Below are 21,798 nucleotides of genomic sequence, written 5' to 3' on the forward strand. Positions count from 1 at the left end.
AAAGTGGATTGGGAAAGTGAATGAAATTGGAGATTAACTTAATTAACAACTGGAAATTAATTTAATAGACAGGTTCTTTGCGACTTCTGTGTCTGATCACCAGAAAACCAGCGAAATGGCAAATCCCAAAAATGACCAAGAGGCCGATTATATCCATGGTGTAATGGTTTGGTGAGTAGCCGTACTTCTCCAAAACTTCTCGTCCGCTGGAGACACACGGCTCTTCCGGATCCGGCGAACAGTCTTTGACATGAAAGATTCTTATGTAAAAAGCGTGGATGAACGTTTGCTGATTTTATTTATATTCTGCAATTTTATTTCACAATTTTTAATTATATCTTGTAATTAATGCTCGATAATATTAAGCAATATTTGTATAATATTTGTATTTGTTATACCAATCGCAGAGTTCGATATTGTATTATACTTTTCATTAAAAAAGAAGGAAAAGAAAATAAAGAAGACTTTACAGTCCGATTAAAGATTGAAAGAAGTTAGAAAGAACTTCAAACTTGGATCGAAGATTAAGAAAACTAAAAACCTAACAACTTTTATTTCAAGTATTTTCTCGCATGAAAGATACAATTTGTGAAAAGCAATTTAAAATAATGAAACACTTTCTTCCTGTTTAATTTCCTTAGAACGTATAACGATGCATGTAATGGAATAAAATATGAAGACAAATGTGATCAAGTTCAACAGATAATTACGTACCTATGTGATCGATTAGAGGCCATTGCGTCAAGGAAACCGCCTCTAGACCATAATAGAACTGGGATAGATATTTGAGCCACGCGATACCAGGCGCCAGATAGCTGAAAAATATTTGTAAGGGAACGCATCGAACCTATACACGCTCGTTTTAATTAAACTTATATCTATATATATTCTTTATCGCCGTGAGTGTATTTTCCAAATATTTTAGGAACTTAGAAACAAGCTATTTTAAACTGCGTGTTGTAGAATTCAATTTTTTACTCACGAATGAGCATTCGACCATGAGTACGTTAAATTTAATTGAAGCTTGTAATAGTTCTCCTCACCCGAGATGCAAATAAATTCCGCAGAACATCAGGCCTAGGAAGTCCAACGGCACAGAAAATAGCGAGGCTGTGTTTACCGATTGGAACGACGCCGATAGAAATAAACCTGTCGAGAAATCAGACGGTTCTCGTGTGTTTCTACTTAAAATATCCACCTTTGCACGCTCGGAGAAGCCAATAAATTGAGATAATTTAATAAAAAATGCAATACTCTCGTTGTTGAATAATTTCTGCGATTCTTTGACGCTACTGAGACATTTTACTGTTCCATAGTTAATTTATAAAACTACAATGAATCAAAGATTACCTTTACCATACTTCTACGTAGAGTGCTGATTTTTATGTAATTTCATATATTTGTGAACAAAAACTAAGAAATGACGATAAGGGAATGGAACATAGAAGTTTGTTCCATCTGGTAAAAATTATACAGAGTATTCCGTTCTGAACATTTTATATATTTTTGTGTACTGTATGCAATTTGTAGAAAAGATGTATAAAAATCGGCGATCTACCTTCAATTATATAATAAATATAATTAACAATTTTCTCTTTGTCTGTCTGTGTCTCTGGGACTTACAACAATTTCAGTTATATTGTTTTAGTAACAAAAAATATATGGTATTCTTATAATAGTTGGGAATTTTTCTTTTCTTCTGTTTTATTTTTTATACTGGGAAGATCCTCACCAAGAGCGGAGGCTGAAACGGCGCAGACAACTACAGGCAGCGCAAAGTAAACGAATCCTAAAAGTCCACCCTTCAGCCCCGTGATTGCGAATATGAAAGCCGCGTACAGCAATGGCTGTATTATCGCTCCGGGTATCTGAAAATTTCCACAGAATCCACTATATCCGTACATTGAAATTGGAGATTGGATTTCGCCGCTATTCATCCAGAAATGTAATATATCTCAAAAGCATAAAAACCAGTATACAATTAAATAATAGCCGGAGTGCGATCGCTTCGAAACCTTATTTTCCTTGGGTCAGAAAAATTTCCAACGACAATGAAACAAGATAAAAACGTTTTTTACTAATCCAATAATTCAATAAATATCTTGAAGTCAATGTTACTAATTAGCATAATCGTTAATTTAAATGTTCTAATTTTTTAATTAATAAGAATACCTTTACCAACAGTTTTCCAATTAGAATAGTTATAACACAAAAGTAGGTGGACACAAAAGTTTCAATGTCTGCAACAAAATCTTCTAAATATTATTTCCTTAAATTTCATCTGTGTGTATTTCGTTGTTAGGAAGAATATACTTTCACCGAGTCACATCTATTAATATTCTATACAGAGATTGTAATAAGATTAGATAGAATCTTCGGTACTGGTAAAGGACTTATTAATAATCAACTTATCTCACCAGGACGATAACCTTGCTCATGTAATACGGCGTCGGGTCATATAGTCCACTGGCGATGTCACGCAGTAGAAGCGGCAGTTCTCGCGGGAATGTGTAGAAAACAGCATAATTAAACGTGAATACAGTTTCGACGACCACCAAGTAGAGGAGACCTTGCATATTCTGTATGCCACCCTGATTCAACGCTTGTCCCGTGATGTTCATATAGGGCAACGCTATCAGCAATCCTATAAACTTTAAACGTGCGTTTGTCGATTTTTGGATTATTTGGAGTTTAATGAAATTTAGGAAAATTGGAAAACCGAATAGAAGGCGGATGATTGATTGGAGAAGAATCGAACCAGAGACACAGTGGAGTTGACAAGAACATTGATTAGAGTAGAATTTATGGCAATTTATATAATTTGAGAATATTATATTTTAAAAATACCAGAAAGGATAGTAAATTCTGCTTTTTTTGGGAACATTGGGATTAGTGATCGATACTAAATTGCAGAGTATCAGGAGAGACTCAGGGTTCAGTGTTGGAAATCGAAAGTTATAGTAACTATGAGAAGAAAAAAAAGCTAATTACACTGGAATCGTGACTCGAGAAGTGTAACAAATTATAGTGAACGAGGAGAAATGCAAGCACATAACTTTCACTCGAAGGAAACAGACAGCCCGTGCAATATCACCGAACAATAAAACCGATACAGTTAAGAACTTGGGAATGCGCTTGTGTAGCAGACCCGCTTGGAAGCATCGCACTCGGCGAAAGGTAGAAGAAATTGGAAACAAAAGAAGAAACATGGGATACCTAGCAGGAAGTATATTGCAATTCAAAACTATAAATGCGGAAAACGAACTTCTAATCTACAAAGTACAACAATTGTGAGACCAATCTGAACTTATAGGATTGAGCTCTAGGGCACAGCAGCTAACAGCCGCATTAAGAAGATCGAAGCATTACAATCAAGCACTTTATGGACAATAGTCAATGCTCCATGGTACATTAGAAATTAAGAGCTCAGAAAAGACATGGAGATAGAACCGGTTTCGAAAGTAATCGCAAACCATGTTAAAAGAAAGCAGGCTATCTAACCGTCCAATTACTTTAGCAAATAATCTACACAGCCAGCCTATCCTGAGGAGACGATTAAAAAGTACCCAAACGATTTCACAATCTAACATTAAGAAGCGATATGAATCGCAAGGAGAAAATATTTACATGGTGTTAGTACAGTTAAGCTATATAAAATTATCGAATATCTTCGGGGAAAATTGGAATTTCGAAAAAAGAAGGCGTAAAAAGAGAAAGTTATGGAATATCGAGTACAAAAATTTATTAGAAATGAGGTAAGTTTCAAAGAAGATCAAGACAGTTTAATTTACCTAGGAGAATGCTAAATTATATGGACTAGAAGGTATTCTAAATTTCAACTTAGTAAAATTGTGCATATATTCATCAAGATATAATAATTGTAAAAAGATTTCATTGAAAATAGGATTCAAGGGATCACAATAATCTATCTTGATCGAACATTATAAAGTTGCAGGATCTCGGTAAAAGAAAGAAAATGTAAAATCAAATTCCTTCGAATTCCTTTCCATAAACCTAGTATCGAAAATCGAAATTCAATAGTATAAATTGATTGGAAAAAAGAAGAAACCAGAGATAATATAAATTAACTGAAAGGATAAAAGAGGAAAATTATGTATACGTGAAACATTGTGTGAATGCAACATTCGTCTCTAACTATTTGACTTCGAACTATCTTATCTCGCAACTTTTCCCTTCAAATTTCCCGACAACTTGGAATTTAATCCACTACCATCTGAAACTCTGAAACATATGAAACAATGACCGTGTGGCTACGATACGGGAACGATTAAAGCACAAAGGCGGAGAAACAAGGCGAAAGGGGATCAGACAGCTTATCGTGGTCAAAGGAAAAGCTTGTTGTAGGACAGAGTCCAATGTCTCACCATGTACGTTGTGAATCGCAAGAGAAGAGAGGCTGAGTTCCTCTTGTAATCGACGTAAGTTCGCCACGTGAGCCAGCGAAGCTGCGTCAGTGTACGTGCTTTTTTGAAGTCTTTCGGAGACAAGGAGATCTGTGAGAATATTGCTGGTAGCTCACCGGAATCCATGAAGCAGGAGTAGTCGATCAGTTTCGACACCTTCTGGCTGTGTTTCGATTTCTCGTACTGATCGCAGATCCAATTTACCTATGCAGGATCATCGAGTTTGTCCAGAAAGTTTTGTTTCCGTTTCTCTTTTTTTTGTTCTTTTTTTTCTTTTGTTAACACGCTGACAAAATTTTATGTATTTGATATACTTAATATATATTTTACCCCACGAATTTTATACATTTCGCCCTGAGAGCCACAAAGATTAAAATACACTACGCTATAACATTTAATTTTTTGCTAAATATCATGTTTGTCTAAATCATTCACGTCGTTCAAAATTCTTCGAAAGATTTTGTTTACAGTACCTTTCTATAACTTTCAGCTTCCCTGCCACGGACGATGGATAGCTGAGAAACGAAGAACTCAGCGCTGTTGAAAGTTGGAGGACAACGTAGGTCCAAGCTGAAAGTTGCGTTCCATTTTTGTGAAATAGTCTGCGAACCGTGTATTGGTTGAATGGTAAGGAGTTTGAATTCTTTGGAATCTTGTATACATGAATATAAATTTGTAAATCTTGTGTAAAAACATTATAGAAAGATCACTGTTTGCTACGCGCAAAGAAAACACGTACGTTTCTAAACGAGTCACGTCATTCAAAAATAGCTGGATATCAATTTCAATGTCGGCCAATATATACAATTTTCAAAACAAAAGCCATCTCTAAAAGTAGTCATTTGACATTTAATGACACCGTTCGTAACAATCACAAATTATTCAAATCGTATCGTCGAAATATTAGAATGACCATAAATTTTATATGAAACAAATGAAAGAATACTGTTTTAAATACCAAAATTTCCACCAGAAATTATCAGCTAATAACTCTGATTTAAATCAACTTTAAATTGATCTTAAGTCGAGTGAAGTTATCCTTGAATTTTTGAAAGAATACATAATTTTAATTGAAATAATCCTTCTGATATTAATAATAAATAGTTCCACATATTGATACTGATCCTATAAATACTATAGATAATGTAAATAATAATATAAAATAGAATTACAAATAAACCTTATTTATCTCAAAATCTGATTAAAAATGAAGCGAAGCGTTGAGCCGCTTTATCTAAATAAATAAATAAATAATCAAACCTATCGAAGAATTTCATAGCGTCGGTAGAAGAACCTTGAAAAGCGACCCTGCCGCTGGAAAGTAGCAGAACTTCATGGAAGATGTCTAACAAACCGGAAGCAGGTTGATGCAACGTGCATATGACTATCCTTCCGCTGGCCGCGACGTCCCTCAACGTCTTCACCACAGTCATCGCCCCATAACTATCCAACCCTGTAGTTGGCTCGTCGCAGAAGAGAATGCTCGGTTCAGTGAGCAACTAGAAAGATTTTCTACTCTATGTGTATCTCATATGAAAGAAATTACGGGTCAAAATAAATAAATATTGTCATTATCATAATATCTCATAAGATATATATTTTTATAAATAGAACGACAAAATCTATCGGTATTTAAAATTTCAACCAAGTCAATCACCGAAAACATGTGTAATTATCAAAAATAGTTATTATCGTTATTATAAAATAGTATTATCAAAAATAGTTAAAAAGCTCGAAAAGTTCATTTGTCTATGTATATTTTTATTTAAGAAAAATGTTTCAAGATCTTACTTGAACAGCCAGGGTGACGCGTTTCCTCTCTCCGCCAGAAAGGGCAGATAATTTTGTGGTGATACATTTTCCTAGTCCAAGTTCACCAAGCAGCACCATTATGCGTTGCCTTCTGACGTTGGCCCTCAGCCTCCTGTCCATTTTCATGCACGCCTTGATCAAATCAAGAACAATCGCCAAGTTTTAATGGCTGCGGAACCCAATCATTCGACGTTTAAGCGAATTACACGACGTCGACGGTCAGATGCGCATTGGAAAAGCGTTTTCAGCGAAAGTTTGAAATGAGATTCGGTTTCGCTTAAACGCGAAATAAGCCTTTGAAGAGTAGTTCTTTTGATGAAAGATACGAGATTGATTTTTAACAGATTTCAGATTGGATGCTTAAAACTCAGCGTATTATTGGGGCGAGATTATAAATTATGATGGACATGGAAATCATACCGCGTATAAAAATTACGAAGATCGTGAATAATATGGAAATCATGGAAGTTAAAGTAAAATTAATAGAATAAGAATCATAACAATCACGCAAGTCGTAATAAAGATAAAAGTCACGCAAATCAGAGAATAGAGAAACATGCAAATTATGAAAACCATAAGAAACATAAAAATCGTGTAAATCACAATACAATAGTAAAAGTCATAAATGTCGTGAAAGATGTAAAAAATAAAAACCATGAATGTCATAGTACAAATACGAATCATAAGCATCACAAAAGGGACAAGAAACGTTCATACATAGATGGGAAATTAGTAACTTGAAAATTGGAAAGTTAAAAATATGAAATTACGTAAACGTGTGCAGTCTACACGCACAATTTTGTGTTACAGATTAAATAATATTTTTTCTAAGTAATAATTAACAAAAAATAATTTTTCTTATAGATTATGAAGAAATCAACTCTGAAAGGCTTAGATTACAATTTGATATCTAACGATGATAAGCCATCCCCAATAAATATTTTCAATCAAACATCGGACAAAGTATAAAAGCAGGTGTTTCACAAAGAAATCACCGTTCCATTATGTTTCATTCGATTTAAGAATTGATCTATCGAAACACATAACTTCTTGTCGTTACACAAGACAGATAATCTGTACTGATATCAGTCGGTTTATCGATCTCGATTACGAGCTTGACAAACTGATGGCGAATAAAAGGCAATTATTTAAAACCGCCAACTGCCAATCGACGCGAGTTTATCGAACGATTATTCTGCTCACTGTACCGTGAACTGCCCCATAAACTTTTACTAGCTACTGGGTAACCATTATTCGATCGGTGTTAGTAGAGATCGATTGCCGCCGTCCATTGAAACGAGTATGATTAATCAAGAACGATTCATGATATCTATCATCGACGATAAAATATATCAAACAAATGCTTTCAACGACGTTATGATAGTTATAATATATCCACCATTTTTCATTTCGTTTCTTGGCACTTTGATAAATTTCTTGTAGCGAGGAAGATCTATATAATTTAAGGAATAAGAATTCGGGGAACTAATGGAAAAATTTATTTGGCGTTTGCATATGTAGATTATTAAAAAATAAATTTATTTTTTTATCTGGTAGACCGATACTTATTTGTTATTAAGTCATATTAGGAAAAAAGTTTTTTTAATTCTATAATTCTATAGTTTTATGGTTCTGTAACTCCGTAAGTTCATAATCGTTTAATTCTAGAGTCTCAAAATCTTGTAACTTTGAAAAATGTTACTTATTAATATAGATAATAAAAAACATCGTAAAACTCTAAATTTTAGACATTTTTAGGAGGAAATAGAGACTTGATTGAATATAGAAAGATTGAAGTAAATTAGAGCAATGTAATTGAACGAACCATGAATTCCATGTGCTCTAGGATTGTCAGCGATTCGATGGCCAGGTCCATTTGTGGAACGAATCCAGATATCCTTATCATCTGGTCGGTATCGATAGGCTTGCCATTTAACAGAACGTCACCTGTCGCTTCTCCTATCGATTAAAAATGCACGCTGGTCAGTGATCTGCTCGTTTTGATTTCAAAAATAGTAAAAGGGCAGAGGATATTTCTCTTTTTATTTCTATCTATTTCAGCAAAAATATACTTAAATTTAAATCATCTGCGAACTGTTCAAACTATAGCTTCAAAGAAAAGGGAAGAAATTTTCTGCAACGAAGGTCTAGAAATTTTGTAATGTTATATTATTGATTTTATTAATATACTTATTGTAATATATAAAAAAATTGATTAGGTTTCCCTGATAAAGTTAGAAATCGAATTATGCAAAATATAAAACAATATCGAAATTGAACTATTAAGGTAACACTAGAAACAGATTCTGTTTTTAGAAAACATCTGATCAGATTAGATTCTTCCATTACCTTAATAAATTATTTTGTCAAAAATCTATCAAAATAAAGAAAATCACTATTGCTATCGTTAATTATCAGGCCATCTCGAATTAATAATGAAAATTAACAGAAGTTTAAGTACTACAGAAGGTTAAGTAACAAAACAGTTATAAGTATAACATACATATAAGCACGCCAAAGAACATGATTTGAAACTTTTGCCGTATTTTTTTCATATAGGTACCTTTCATTTTGATCTTTTTTGGCACAAATTTCATTCGTTGGTAGTTCTACCATTAACAATACCGTTTCATTCTGACCGCGGCGGATTAAATCGTGAAAAATGGAGGAAGATAAACTTATGAACCTTTCACACGGCGGCTGATCGTCGCGAGTAACGTAGTTTTCCCAGCGCCGCTGCAAAAACGACAAGATCTTTTCAGTGAGGGAGAAGAACGTTCCATCCCCGCGTTGGGAACAATTAACCCCGGAATACTAAGCACTCGTAATTTTCGTCAGCCATGCTCTGAACATCCAATTTTATTTCCGTCTCTGCCTTCCTCCTCGCGGTGCAGACTGTAATATTAAACGCATCAGCAAACTGTTCTTCAAGCCGGGGATAAAGAGGGTAGAAACGAACGTTAAAATCTTAATACGGCAAGTTTAACAGCAGCAACATCTATAGTCCGTAAATTTTACATGTGAAGATATGCTGCTAACAACGAGCTGATTAAAAATTTAATGATCCGTAAAGTTTACTGATGATCACACAGTTAAGAGGATAGTAAACAACTTTTTTATGCGGCTGGACGTTTTATTGGGTTGCATAGGTTGGATAAAGATTCAGGTGAGTGTGTTAACACTAGAGCTAGCAATCTTCAATATACAGGGTGTATCGTAACTTATGGTATCCACTTCAAGAGTTGACAGGGGGCACAAAAACGATGAAAGAAGTTCATGCGAGCATGTGTTCTATCTTACTCTGTTTCAAATTTATAGTCATCTTTGTGTAACTCAATAATTCATACAGTGTTTATCTTCACAGCAGATGCTACCCTCGGTTTGTATTGTTTGACATACACCTGGAATTGTTGAAAGATTGCTAAATTCTTTGATACAACAACAACAAGCTTACGTACAGACCGCGAATCGTAGCTATAACCTTCTGTGAAGATTGGAGTTAGGTTGAAACCTTGAGGTAACTTTGACACAAGGTCAGATGTAGCACATGTTCGAGTGAACTTTTTCCATTGTTTTTGTGTCTGTCCATGACTGAAGTAGGTCTCACGTGTTACAATACACCCTGTATAACTATTTAAATATGAATCGTAACAAATAACAAAATAATATTAATACATAATAATTTATTGGGTAACAAATTCGTATGGATTTGGAAAAATGTTATACAAATCATTGGAACTTAAAAATACGCCTATGCGAATGAAGGTACGTACATATCTGTAGAGTTACTTCTTGATTAGACAGATCTTTTCACATTTTGTTAAATAAGTATGAACAAATTGTAACTCAACCTAATATATCATACATAGATACACTGTTAGAGCAGAGAAATGAAAATAAAGATAAGTACATGTAACTACACAGGTGGTGAAATTGAAAAAATGGATAAAGAAGAAGGAGAAGTAAAAAATGAATCGCAAATGTAAATATTTCCATTTGAAAATGATCTGCAGAACATGTGACGAGAATTGAATGTCCTATCAGTATATCTGTAGTTATCTGTACATCTTATATTCGCCATATATCGGTGTTTTTATGTAAATTAATAATTTGTAATTTATTTAGTATTCCAGGGTTACAAGAAATTTCACGATGATTACCTTGGTCCCATAATCGCCATCAACATTCCTGAATTAACTATACCACTGACTAGAAGTAAATCAGAGAATTAATAATTTTTGGATTATAAAAGCACCAGAGAATACAGTTACGGATTATATATATTCAGTATTATTTCCTTGATCTTTTTAGTAGAAATTATACCTCCATTGAGCAGTCGAATGAATTCAGTGTGCTGCAGACCGAAAATTGCTCGAAGACTACCGCCATTGACCTTCCTCTCAACCGTATATGAAATGTTCCTCCAAGTCAGACACAAATCTTTTCGTATACTCGACTGCAATGTCGGATATCCCATACTGCGTGTCATCTGGAAAAAATAGATCAATTCCAATTATGTTTATATAATCAATAATATATATTCTTCTTTAGGTATTTTTTCAATTATCGTTCAATTATGCGTTGCTTTGCTCATTTTCACTGTTTGTTAGAAGAAAAAATCTAATTATTAATAAAATTAAACGAATAAAAATACGAATAAAATCCATTGCAATGAAAAATGTTCTCCAAAAGTTTTCCTAAATACACGGAAGCTGTTTAATAGATCTAGCATTCTCCTCTCCTTTCTTAAAAAAATTGATTTACCAAAATTACTACCAACATTTTCAGATAACCGTCTCGAATTGGAAACCACGAATGGAAAATTTGAAATCCCGAGCGTAGTTAGGAAAATCCAGGAAACTAGCAAAAACCGAACGAACGAAGGGTTAGAAACGAAATCGATGTAACGTTCATTCAACTTCCAATGCGATTTTCGTGTTTAGAAAATGGATATCGCTGGCGTGTTCGAAATGATCAATCGTAATTATTCGAAATTACAGCGAATCGGAGGGTATGGAATGCGAGAAAATCGACGAGGAAGAAGATATAAATAGTTTCTTAGAGTGATGAGCTTGTGGTTATTCAAGGATCGTCGTTACAAGTAATGAACCTTTCCACTAACAGCGCCTCATTAAAATGCCTATAGGTCAGATTCGATTACATAAAACACATGTCCAGCTTGTGTTCATACTTATATAAGTTTGTACAATCGTACTTATTGTTAGATGTTCCTTACATAAATTCAGAAGAAACATACATAAAGTAAAGCCCGGCTATTACTTTCACAGGAAAAGAACAGATACAAATATCCAGACTCTGTGGTCTATTAGTCACCCCAACATTAAACATTCGCATCTTATCAAAAAAGCAGGCTCCTAAATTAAAATAAACTGAAGTAAAATATTCAGTGGCCTGCGAATTGCGGTATAAAAAAAAATAACTTGGAAATGAAGAATAAAATGTATTTAAATACAACAACTTGTTTTCGTAAGAGAATTGCCTCTGAAAGTGTATCGAGCATGCGTGTATAATTTCTAATTGTAAGCAATAAATTGGTAGACCTTGGTAGCATCTCTCATTAATAAACATTTTCTTCTGTTCGCTACTACTTCTGTTTACCTTGCATTGATAAGATAATAGATTCTACAGAAAGAGATGAAAGAGTAAAATCCGCTTCGATATTTGGTACATTTCCGAAACGAATTTTCTTGTAAGCGGTGCGTTATTTTAGGAAATTGCGTTTATCGCGTCTGATTTATTTATGGAGAATCGCGTTCTAAAGGAAAGGATTAAATGGATTATGTACTGGATGGAGTAAGTGAATGTGTGAACAGTTTAACATGCCCCTGCATTGGTTAATCAAAGGACCTAACCCTTTGAGTGTTAACCGACGCTACTAGCACCACGGTGATAACGTGAAAATTATTTCCTGCATTACTTTCAGCGATAAAAAAATAGAAAAGAAGAAAGGAGACCATCGTGTAAATAAATTTACGAACATTCCACACCTTTTCCCTTTTCAACTAAAATCCTTGGTCTTAAAAAGTTTCGGACTGCAAAGAGTTTAATTAACGATCACTAATTAAATCATTTAGATTCTAGAACGAAGAAAAGAACACTCTGACAATACGGTTATCATTTATTTATCCATCGAATTAAATCTCATTTCAAGGTATACGTATACTCACTCTAACCGTATCGTAGAAAATCATCCCGCTGAATCACTATAATAAATAGATCCACAGGCATCCATCGATTCACTCACGAAGTATCCACTGTATGTATACTAACCAACAAACTCATAAAATACTCAAACCTAACGTAACCACAAACTCTATCAACAATTCCAATTAATTTAAAGCTCAATAGATTGTGAAAACCATCATTACATATCGCCTTCACACAGAAAGAAGAAATTGCAAGAATCACTCATCTTAAATAATCTCCTACTATTATTGAAACAGTGTTGCATATAATATAACTTGAAATATTATTGTTTTAGTGTAATGTACAACGCTTCTTTTTAAGTTCACCAGCAACGAAGGTTATAAGTGTATGCTGGTTTTTATGGGAAGGTATGGAATACCGAGGAAGATGTGTAGAGTAACGTGTATGTACGTGGGTCTGGTTATGGCGTTTAGGTTGACTGAAGAGAAGCTGGTTGGATTGTGGTAACCAGAGGCGAATGTTGTTCGCGACAACACGATACTATCGCGAGTGGTTTTGTGGAGGAATAGGCGAGCGTGTTGTCTTATATGCAACGGAAGGCCGTTACACAACGAGAACTATGATACGACAAACTCACTGGTGGAAACAGTGACAGGATTACGCGACGGAAAGGAGCTTTAACGCATTCCGCAGCGGATTGGCGGATCTTGCGTTGAGTTAAAAGCTGCTTTTCATGGGGTGTGTTGGACGGTTAATGGCTCTCTTATTTATACACGCTCTATTTTTTTCTCATATTCAGGAGATTGGTATAACGTGACGCTGTGTCGCGGCGAAAATTTCAAATGCTAGTACTTAACGTGGAGTAGTACGTTTCATGTTCTTTTCTTTTGAAAATCAAAAATGATAATTGTTAGGGTAGAATATTTTTCGCGAATTAAAAATAATTTCTGTTACAATTAAAAATAACAGCGAGTAAAATAATATTGCTTCTTTTCTTGCAAATGAATGCAATTTCTTCAATTGATGAGGTAGAATTTCCTGTTGAATAGATTAAGAATAATAATTGGTGGGAATTTTTAAAAATCTGTTATTACAAAAGTTCTAGGGTTTTCAAAGATATAAAATGGTAGTGTATCAAATAGTAATGTTTTTTTTGTAAATTAGAAATAATATTTGGTGAAGTTGATTTGGGTCTTCTTGAAAATTAAAAATGGATGTTGATAGTATAGTTCTATATACAAATTTATTTCTAGTATAGTTTCAAATACAAATCATAATTATTAATTATGTATAGTAATAAGAAGATCATATTATTGATAAATAGATTAAGTTGATCTATAATTTATCTACATAAAGATATGTCCCCCTAACTTGTCTTTATGAATATAAATTCAACAAGATCATTTTATGTAGATTCTGGATCACGAACGAATAAATTATAATAAGAAATAATTGGAAGCTTTTGTGTCGCTATTTTGTTATATTGTAGAACATTTTAAATTATTTTCTTAACATCGTTCATTGATTGTAATTCACAACAAGACTTTATTCACTGTGAAATGATGTTATAATGATTTATAGACAGCAAGTCTGAAAATGAGAAGTTGATGCATACGGTTGTATATTTAATGAAGCCACGTTGCAGTTTGTTTATTTATACATGTGAACCCGACATATCGTTGTTTACATATTTACATGTGTATCTAAAAAGAGAAAAGTTTGCAGAAATGTTAAAATACACTGAACGGTTTAATGAAGCAATCTGTTGGACGAGTATTGATTCCATATCTGATAAACGTTTCAATTTTTAGTTGGTAAGAGCCCTCCCATTTGTGCGTTCGACTAGCGTGCACATATTTGATCTGCTTGCAAGCTACGCTGATCAAATTCATATATTGAAGATTGAAAAATTCCGATTTTACAAATATTATATTTTTTTTAAATTCATTTTGAAATTTATAATTATCGACACTCTACTTTGTAAGGATGTACGATTATTTCTGTTATTTCTTTGCAATGAATACGAAAGTAAAATGAAAGTAAGTCGTTTGTTTTCTAAAGGGTTGAAAAATAATCAGGTAAATTAAACGGTGACAAAATTGAGAAATTTGAAAAGTTATTTCATATTTCATTTCCGAAATACAAATTTCCCAATAAAAGAAGAAACTTCTGTAAACGATTTTATGTATAGAATAAAAAACGAATCAAAATATATAACATACACGTGGATAAACTAATGTTTCAACTTCCTGCGTGTATGTATCTGTGTAGTAATAAAAAATATTTCAAATAAAATACTGTCATGGGGAAAAAGCGTCCTGTCTGTGAAAACGTCTGTTAACGTCCGCGTGATTAACAGTTTTGAGTTTGAGCTATTTGGTTTTATGATATCCAATGTCAAAGATATCGTGAATTGCACACGTCAATCCTGAATAGTTAACGAGAGGAGAAACAAATGAATCGATTCTTCTACTTAATAATTCTGCGATGCTTTCTTTTTCTTTTTATCATTCGTAATATGATTATTCGCAGTGTGCCTTGTTTTTTTATCTTCCCTAGTATTTGATTATTCCTATACGTTCAAAATTTTTGTGAATTAGTCATACTACCTTCAAATAATATCGTATAAATATCAATCTCTTCGCTCATAACTCTGTCCCATACAATAAGAATAATTATAAAATTTCAAACTATAAATCAGCCCTTTCAAACTTCTCTCGGATTTCTCTTTAGAAAGGGAAAAACAGAAGTAACACCATCAATTGTGAAGATCGATCGAAATTATAAATCAACCCTTTCAGATTCTTGTTCTTGCATGCTCAGTAATTTATCGTTTTCACGACTTAAATATCTCTATAAATCCGCAACAATCATGCAGTAACCGCTGTTACTAAGCACAACTACCCTTTTTCTCACTCTTTTCTCTCTAAAACACGAAAAGACAAAAACAAAAGTAACACGTTGGATTCCAAGAATCAGTGAAAAGTACGAATGAATCTTCTCAAAATTATCTTCAGCCTTTCTTTCGCCCTTCTCTTAAAGAAGCTTGTTAAATTCTTTGTAAGAAGACGTTCTTGAAAAGAAGTGAACGAAAGTAATAGCCCGGATTGCAGGAATCTACCAAAATTACAAATCAATCTCTCGCAACCCCTTTCCATTCTTCCTCCCACATCTTTCTTTAAGAGAGAAAACAAAAGAAACAAGACTTAAACCCCAAGACCTGATCGAATCTACGAACCAACTTTTCCAAACCTTTCTCACCAATTCTTTCGCCCTCTTCCTTAAAACGAAGCAAGAAGAACAGCATGGAGGCGCGAGGATCGATGGAAACAATGATCGCGCGATCGAGAAACGACAGGGCAGAAACGTAAATGAAGGAAAGTCCAAAATCGGCGGAGGAACGACCGCAATCGCAATAAAACGATGGAAACATTGGAATCGGCGCAATATGATTCCGCGACGGATCGCGAAATGAAACGAAACAATGTTTGCGTTGCGCCGAACTCTCTTCCACCCTCTATCATCCCCATCTCCCTTGCCCCTTCTATCCATCCCCTATTCGTTCCTGGCTCACCTCGTCTCGGTCTCTGTTTCTCGTTCGCCGCTTTCACCCCGGCTGGGAATCGAGGATTTGTTAATATCGAGCGCCTAGCTAGTACCGTGCCAAAATGGCAGACGTTTAGTCATCCCTTAGTTCCTATTTAACTGAACGTACAACCGCGTTGGGTAATTCCACGTACGCGAATTTAATCATTAATTCTTTTAGCATAGTACAGGCGATAATTCGTTTGTTATGTCATTTGACCTGTTTTAACGGCTCTCGAAATCGTGTTGAAAAGGGGGGGGGGGTGGAAAAAGACAATTTTTCAAGATTTCAAGATCTTCTAAGAAAATTTAGTCGTAGGAATTTTTTCATTTTTAGGCATTTTTTTCGCATTGGACACTGCGCGTCGTAAATCTTCCAATCGCACAAATCGTGGATGGGGGTTGAAAGAGGAAATCTTTGAAGATTGCGGATTCTGTAGCGTGATTTAGAGGTTGGCTAGTTGTAACGATCTTTGTGAGATATTTTGGTCTCCTTTACGATCTACCAAGGAGTCGATATTCCAATAATTTATTAGACTTATCGAATGTTAAGTTTCATAATGTGGAATATTTTAGCTTCTTTTGGATCCATGATATTTGGCCACTATATTCGCGTTTATTGAATATTTGGAAATCTACAATGCGATGAAACTCGATTTATTAGGACTGTTTTGCTCAAAAGAATGTTTATTAGCTTATTTTGAGCTACGCCTTTTTTCCGATTATATTCTTGAGCAGATAGAATTTACTTATGCGGAATATAGATTTTTATTGGGAATAAATTAGTGTTAAATTAGTGGCAACAAATTAATTAATTCGACCATGAAATGAGCATCCAATTCTGGATAAACACGAAAGATAAAATATGAACACTTCACAAATTACCGAAACTGTTATCCCCTTGACATGAACATATACACACAAACTATAGAAAGAAATGAAAAATAAACAAATAAATAAATAGAAAAGATAAAATATTAAAATATTTAAATCTAACACATGTCCACTTACAAATTACCAAAACTGTTATTATTATCGAGAAACAGTGTCGTTGGAATCTGTGTCGGTGATGTTAATGGGGCCCGAAAAATATGTCCTAAATGCTAAAAGAGAAAAATATACGAAGCTAATAATCAACAATCATAAACCTTTGAGTTTCTATAAAATTGATAAAACGTAGTTATTGAAAAGGTTTCCAAAAAACGAAGAAACCCACCGATGGAATCTGATGATCGAAAGAATCGCTAAAAATAAAAGAGAATTTGGCGCGTGGCAATCAGTCTTTACATAATATTCGCGTAGACGTCGGTAAAACAACTGACTGTGTTAAACCAGCGTTTAAACAAATGAACGAGCGAAACGTTAACTAATCGCGACGTGAGTTGACAGGCGTGCGTTTCTCTATCGTGGAATTCGGTTGAGATTCATTAAGTCGCCTACTAAACGAGCAATAAATTTCCATTAGAAACTTCGACTCCACTTATAAAGTCAAAATCAGACGAAGATGTGTTCGAATTCGATCACTGTGTGTTAAAAGAGACGAGAGACGACACGGAACTGGTCCCCGGAAGAAACAGACGCTTTGTTTTCATTGATTAAGGCGTAAGTTAATGCGATCGAGAATAAGAAGACCGACGCCGCAGCCACCGCTATGAAAACTTTTGCTTGGCAACGATACACTCCGCTTTCCGTGGAAGTTCTCTACGGACAGGAATATCACCAGAATGAGAGAACAATGAAGGAGAATGAAAGAACAGGGCAGAATAGGGATAGATAAGTTTGCTAAGACGGTTAGTCGTTTGTCGAGTTTTACTTGTTTTATGGATTTGATTAGAAACGATGACGATTGATCGAGCCTGTGAAAGACGATTACACGTTTTCGAGCGTGTTTTTGATATTGGAGGGTTTCAAGTGAAAATATATTTCATTTGTATTTAAATTCACGCGTATATGTAATTTAGATACATATCTCCATTTTAAAGTAAAATAAGTTTTAAGTCTAAATTAGCTTTGTTGAGTCAGAGATTATATTCTACGTATATGTGTCTTTGATACAAAGATCATATTCAAAGATCTCTAGCGTTTAAAACTATAATTTCATCTGCTGACGATGATTATAAAAATAAAATTCGGATTTAGTTCAAGAATATTGTGTGCTCTTATACAAACACAAAAACAAGTATCTTTTTCACTAACTCCTACATCAAACTAATACGCAACTGTAACACATAATCTAACTTTATCTATACTGAAAAATACAACTTTGTTATTTTAAAATGCGTTAATCTGCATTATCACGAAAATACACGAGATAATGAAATAAAGATTTGTTTGCCATTCTCATATAAGACACGTAAAAATTGAGATACCTCAAAGCATTTACCGTGTTCCACACAATAAATATTTCTCCACAAAAGTAACAAATAATAATCGAAATTAGTTGAAGACTGAGTCCTAGAGAATCAAACAAAAATCGTTCATCGATCCTGTTCATGGACATATGGGAGGTAATCGAAAAAGCGAGGAAAAGCGAAGAGGATATGGATCGTTTTATCGAACACACGTCAGAAAACGATAAGTAGCAGATGATTCTGGACAATACATCTATCGCCTGCATCGGCAATTTGTATTTTTACGTTGGCGATTATGATAAAATAGATAAATTACTTAATTCTATGGAAAAATTGAATTAATATTGCCGCCAAATAAGAGTCGCGACAGCCATCTCGCGGAAATTCTACCGAATCAGCACGACGTGGTGTTCCACTTCGCAGTAGTGTATGGTTTCTACTAGAATCTTCACCACTTGCTATACTTTGAAATTTTCACAAAGAACAATGCAACGAGTTATTACTACGTTTTCTCGAAATATGGCTTCATTGAGGTACAAAAGAATGTTTTCCATAGGGATGGTTAATGTTAATTATGTAGATTTTCTTTCTCTGCGTAGCTTAAATAGACCCCGGCTTTTTTATAGTATTTGCACACAACGTAGTTAAAGGCAACGTACGTTGCTTAACTCTTTTTTTAAATATATCTGCAATAATCGAAATAAATCATTCGTTCAGTTAATTAAGATATATATTTTTTGTAAACTATACAAATTTGTAGAGAATTATTGACTTTTTGGTATATGTACTTAACTTATGTAATAGTCTGTAATAGGTTGTGTTCTTATAAAATATCGTTTATAATATTTTTGTAATATTGTTTTCATTGTTCTGTATTTATTTTTATTTATAGTATTTGTGATTGGAGCGTAGAATGGTCTGAATCGATGTTCTTTATTCAGCTGTTTATTTGTATTGCTGATATAAATGGACAATGTGTATTTTTAACACTTGCTGCTATGTCACAGCTTTTTTTGGCACTATCAATCATTAGGAGACTAATTAAGATTCAATCATTTGATTATTACAGCCAAGTAAAAATGATTGGTGAACGTGGATCTGGAGCTGGTAAAGGAGGTGGTAGTGGTGGAAGCATCCGTGATGCTGGTGGAGCTTTTGGAAAAATGGAAGCAGCTCATGAAGATCAATATTTCTATAATCTGGTTAGTTACTTCTATTTCTCTGCACTAATTGAATTCTTATGGTATTCATAAAGTTGCTAGAAGATTTAATTCCATTATGTTTCTATATATCATAATCTATAACGATGTGCTTAGAAATATCAATATTTTAATTCTAGCAAAAGCAACAAATTCAAAAGCTGAAAGAGGACCTTCATGATGAGATCTCTTTCCATGAGGAACAAATCAAACGCCATCAAGAAGCCATAAACCGTCACAAAAAAAGAATCACAGATATGGATGATAAATAAACTAATTCATCTTACATCAATATATCTGCATACTTTCTAAGAATGATGCTGCTCTTTTTAATGATGTAACTGTTATATTATTACTAATAGCAATTATAGTAGACATTTATGTCAGTACTTTTTTTTAAATATTATACACAAATATAATATAGAATAATATATATATATATGTATATTGAATAAAAGCTCTAAACTAGTAATTATTTTCTTGTACTTATGTAAAAGCTCTTATTTATATGTCTCGAAAAAAATTAATATTAATACGATTATATCATATTTCGATAACGTTTGCATTCAAATGTTTCATTGTTCGTGACAGAAAGTCGCAAAATTTCTGTTTCAATTTATGAAAGAATTTTTTTTTCGGAAAATTGATGATATTAAAAATTATTGAAGACAATGTTTCGATATATTTTACAAAGATTATCGCCTGGAAGCTGGTAAGTATGACATTTAAAAATTTTGTGTATTATTAAACCATCTCGATTATTTTTATTGGTTATATTAATTTTATCGGAATCATACGACAGTTTCAATAGTTCCAGATATTTCACAAGGAGATACAGTGATTCTAATAAAAACAAAACTTCGAACAACGATATTGCATACGAAGCTGAATATTATTACAGACAGGTAATAATTTTCAGTATATAAAGTAATTATGATCAAGAAATGTTTGTTTGCTTACTTCCCAGGATAAAGAATTGTTAGAAATGTTAAAACAAAAAATGCAAGAGGAAGTGAAATGCATGCAAGACGAGGTGACATCAATGCGTAATAAAATTGAAGAATATAATCGTACCATCAATGAAAATCTTCGATTTTTAAAAGGTCTCGAGAAAGATTTATCGGCTAGCGATAAGAAATAGCTTTATTGTGATATTTATTTGATATGATTTATTGTGTTCTCTTCGAAAATGTGAAACACATTGTAATTAGTTGCTTATGATACTTATTAAAGTTGAAAATACATATTCAAGAAGCAAGAAAGTTTAATGCAGGCTTAAATTTTTATATCTTATGATTAAAAAATGGTTGGTTGATAAATACGGTAGTTATTTCTTGAATCTTTATTTTATGAATTATTACCACTGTGTGAAACGAATATGAACTCGTTTAAAGATGGAACTCACCATTATGGCGTTCTTGTACAATTTTCCCGCTCATTATTTTTTCGTCTCCATCAGTATTCTTTACTCCTTATGCCAGTTTAGCTAAACACGAGGGACGAAAAAAGGTTAGAGATCAAATTTTTACCATCTATGTTAATTCTATGTTATTTCTAATTTTTAACTATCTATGTGTTAAATTGAGTAATAAGTTTGTTTAGCTTTTAGTGTCATATTACAAAAATGTTATGTATATTAAACGCAGTGAACGAACACATGATAAGTAATACGAATAGTATTCGAGTAACCATTAAGTAATTGAAAGAATATAAAGATACACATATCGAAACTTTTCAATAAAAGAACAAAAAGCTAACCCACCTCACTTGCAAAGAACAATATGGCGGGTTGAAAATTATAACAGTGTAAGTGAACATTTTTACAATTTGGATTTATTTGCGTAACTTTAATTCGTAAAAGTGTTATCTCGTTAGTTTCGTAATTAAACAATAACTTTCTTCTTTATCGCGATGCATTTCCATAATGTGAAAAAGCAATACATTTCTTATAACGATAAACACAATATATTTTCTGATAACTATCAATGGCTGACACCATTATGCTTTTCAGCCTTCCATATCTAGGAAAAGATTACACACATCATTAACTAAATATCATATCCTATATAAAAATACGAATTTATTAGATAACATAACATTTAGACACTAATCAACTTACCTAGCATTGCACATTTTATTTTTCCTCTATTAAAACCTACTTAGTTACTACAAACGAATTTAAACTGGTTTAAAATTCAAATACTTCGCGCATCGTCGTAAAATCGCCGAAGAGAGACTTCCGATATCAACCACTAGGTC

General features: G+C 33.5%; 3 protein-coding genes and 1 long non-coding RNA gene across 11 annotated transcripts; 2 read left to right on the top strand and 2 right to left on the bottom strand.

The window, feature by feature from the left end:
- Positions 1 to 21,696, bottom strand: bw (brown). 8 transcript variants are annotated; one of them, XM_069121293.1, is made up of 15 exons: positions 21,659 to 21,696; positions 20,945 to 21,025; positions 10,560 to 10,725; positions 10,397 to 10,445; positions 8,923 to 8,972; positions 8,062 to 8,195; positions 6,216 to 6,368; positions 5,685 to 5,923; positions 4,898 to 4,994; positions 4,386 to 4,628; positions 2,418 to 2,651; positions 1,733 to 1,868; positions 1,044 to 1,149; positions 715 to 815; positions 1 to 243 (listed from the first exon to the last, which is right to left on the bottom strand). In XM_069121293.1, exons 2-15 carry the CDS (start codon positions 20,945 to 20,947, stop codon positions 62 to 64), a joined length of 1,893 nt encoding a protein of 630 aa, XP_068977394.1. In that variant the 5' UTR covers positions 20,948 to 21,025; positions 21,659 to 21,696; the 3' UTR covers positions 1 to 61. The 8 variants fall into 8 exon arrangements, with proteins under 8 accessions (XP_068977394.1, XP_068977393.1, XP_068977399.1 ...); XM_069121292.1 differs by lacking the exon at positions 21,659 to 21,696 and adding an exon at positions 21,302 to 21,560; XM_069121298.1 differs by lacking the exons at positions 20,945 to 21,025; positions 21,659 to 21,696 and adding an exon at positions 12,425 to 13,001 and having other exon boundaries at positions 2,418 to 2,632; positions 4,386 to 4,466; positions 4,541 to 4,628.
- LOC138183851 (uncharacterized) lies at positions 9,138 to 9,715 on the bottom strand. The gene is made up of 3 exons (XR_011174190.1): positions 9,699 to 9,715; positions 9,537 to 9,637; positions 9,138 to 9,234 (listed from the first exon to the last, which is right to left on the bottom strand). It is a non-coding gene; the product is annotated as an uncharacterized LOC138183851 (long non-coding RNA).
- On the top strand, positions 18,723 to 20,014 carry LOC138183848 (ATPase inhibitor mai-2, mitochondrial). The gene is made up of 3 exons (XM_069121302.1): positions 18,723 to 18,873; positions 19,410 to 19,542; positions 19,680 to 20,014. The coding sequence occupies exons 1-3, from the start codon at positions 18,770 to 18,772 to the stop codon at positions 19,809 to 19,811; spliced, it is 369 nt and encodes a 122-aa protein (XP_068977403.1). The 5' UTR covers positions 18,723 to 18,769; the 3' UTR covers positions 19,812 to 20,014.
- Positions 20,118 to 20,690, top strand: LOC138183850 (uncharacterized). Its single transcript, XM_069121303.1, has 3 exons — positions 20,118 to 20,251; positions 20,342 to 20,444; positions 20,507 to 20,690. Exons 1-3 carry the CDS (start codon positions 20,211 to 20,213, stop codon positions 20,678 to 20,680), a joined length of 318 nt encoding a protein of 105 aa, XP_068977404.1. The 5' UTR covers positions 20,118 to 20,210; the 3' UTR covers positions 20,681 to 20,690.
- Positions 21,697 to 21,798: the final 102 nt, after the last annotated feature.

Source organism: Bombus flavifrons, chromosome 10, assembly GCF_040668555.2.
Source record: "Bombus flavifrons isolate JBK064 chromosome 10, iyBomFlav1_principal, whole genome shotgun sequence".
NCBI classification, from domain to species: domain Eukaryota; kingdom Metazoa; phylum Arthropoda; class Insecta; order Hymenoptera; family Apidae; genus Bombus; species Bombus flavifrons.

Coding starts and splice junctions, on each gene's coding strand:
- bw (XM_069121290.1), bottom strand. CDS start 12,448: ATGATTTTCTACGATACGGTTAGA. Junction 4,629..4,897: donor AAGCTGAAAGTTATAGAAAG/GTACTGTAAACA, acceptor GATCCTGCATAG/GTAAATTGGATCTGCGATCA. Junction 1,150..1,732: donor CGTTTCAGCCTCCGCTCTTG/GTGAGGATCTTC, acceptor ATTTCTCGACAG/GTTTATTTCTATCGGCGTCG.
- LOC138183848 (XM_069121302.1), top strand. CDS start 18,770: ATGGTTTCTACTAGAATCTTCACCACTTGCTATACTTTGAAATTTTCA. Junction 18,874..19,409: donor CGAAATATGGCTTCATTGAG/GTACAAAAGAAT, acceptor TGATTATTACAG/CCAAGTAAAAATGATTGGTG. Junction 19,543..19,679: donor ATCAATATTTCTATAATCTG/GTTAGTTACTTC, acceptor TTTTAATTCTAG/CAAAAGCAACAAATTCAAAA.
- LOC138183850 (XM_069121303.1), top strand. CDS start 20,211: ATGTTTCGATATATTTTACAAAGATTATCGCCTGGAAGCTG. Junction 20,252..20,341: donor AGATTATCGCCTGGAAGCTG/GTAAGTATGACA, acceptor ATCATACGACAG/TTTCAATAGTTCCAGATATT. Junction 20,445..20,506: donor CTGAATATTATTACAGACAG/GTAATAATTTTC, acceptor CTTACTTCCCAG/GATAAAGAATTGTTAGAAAT.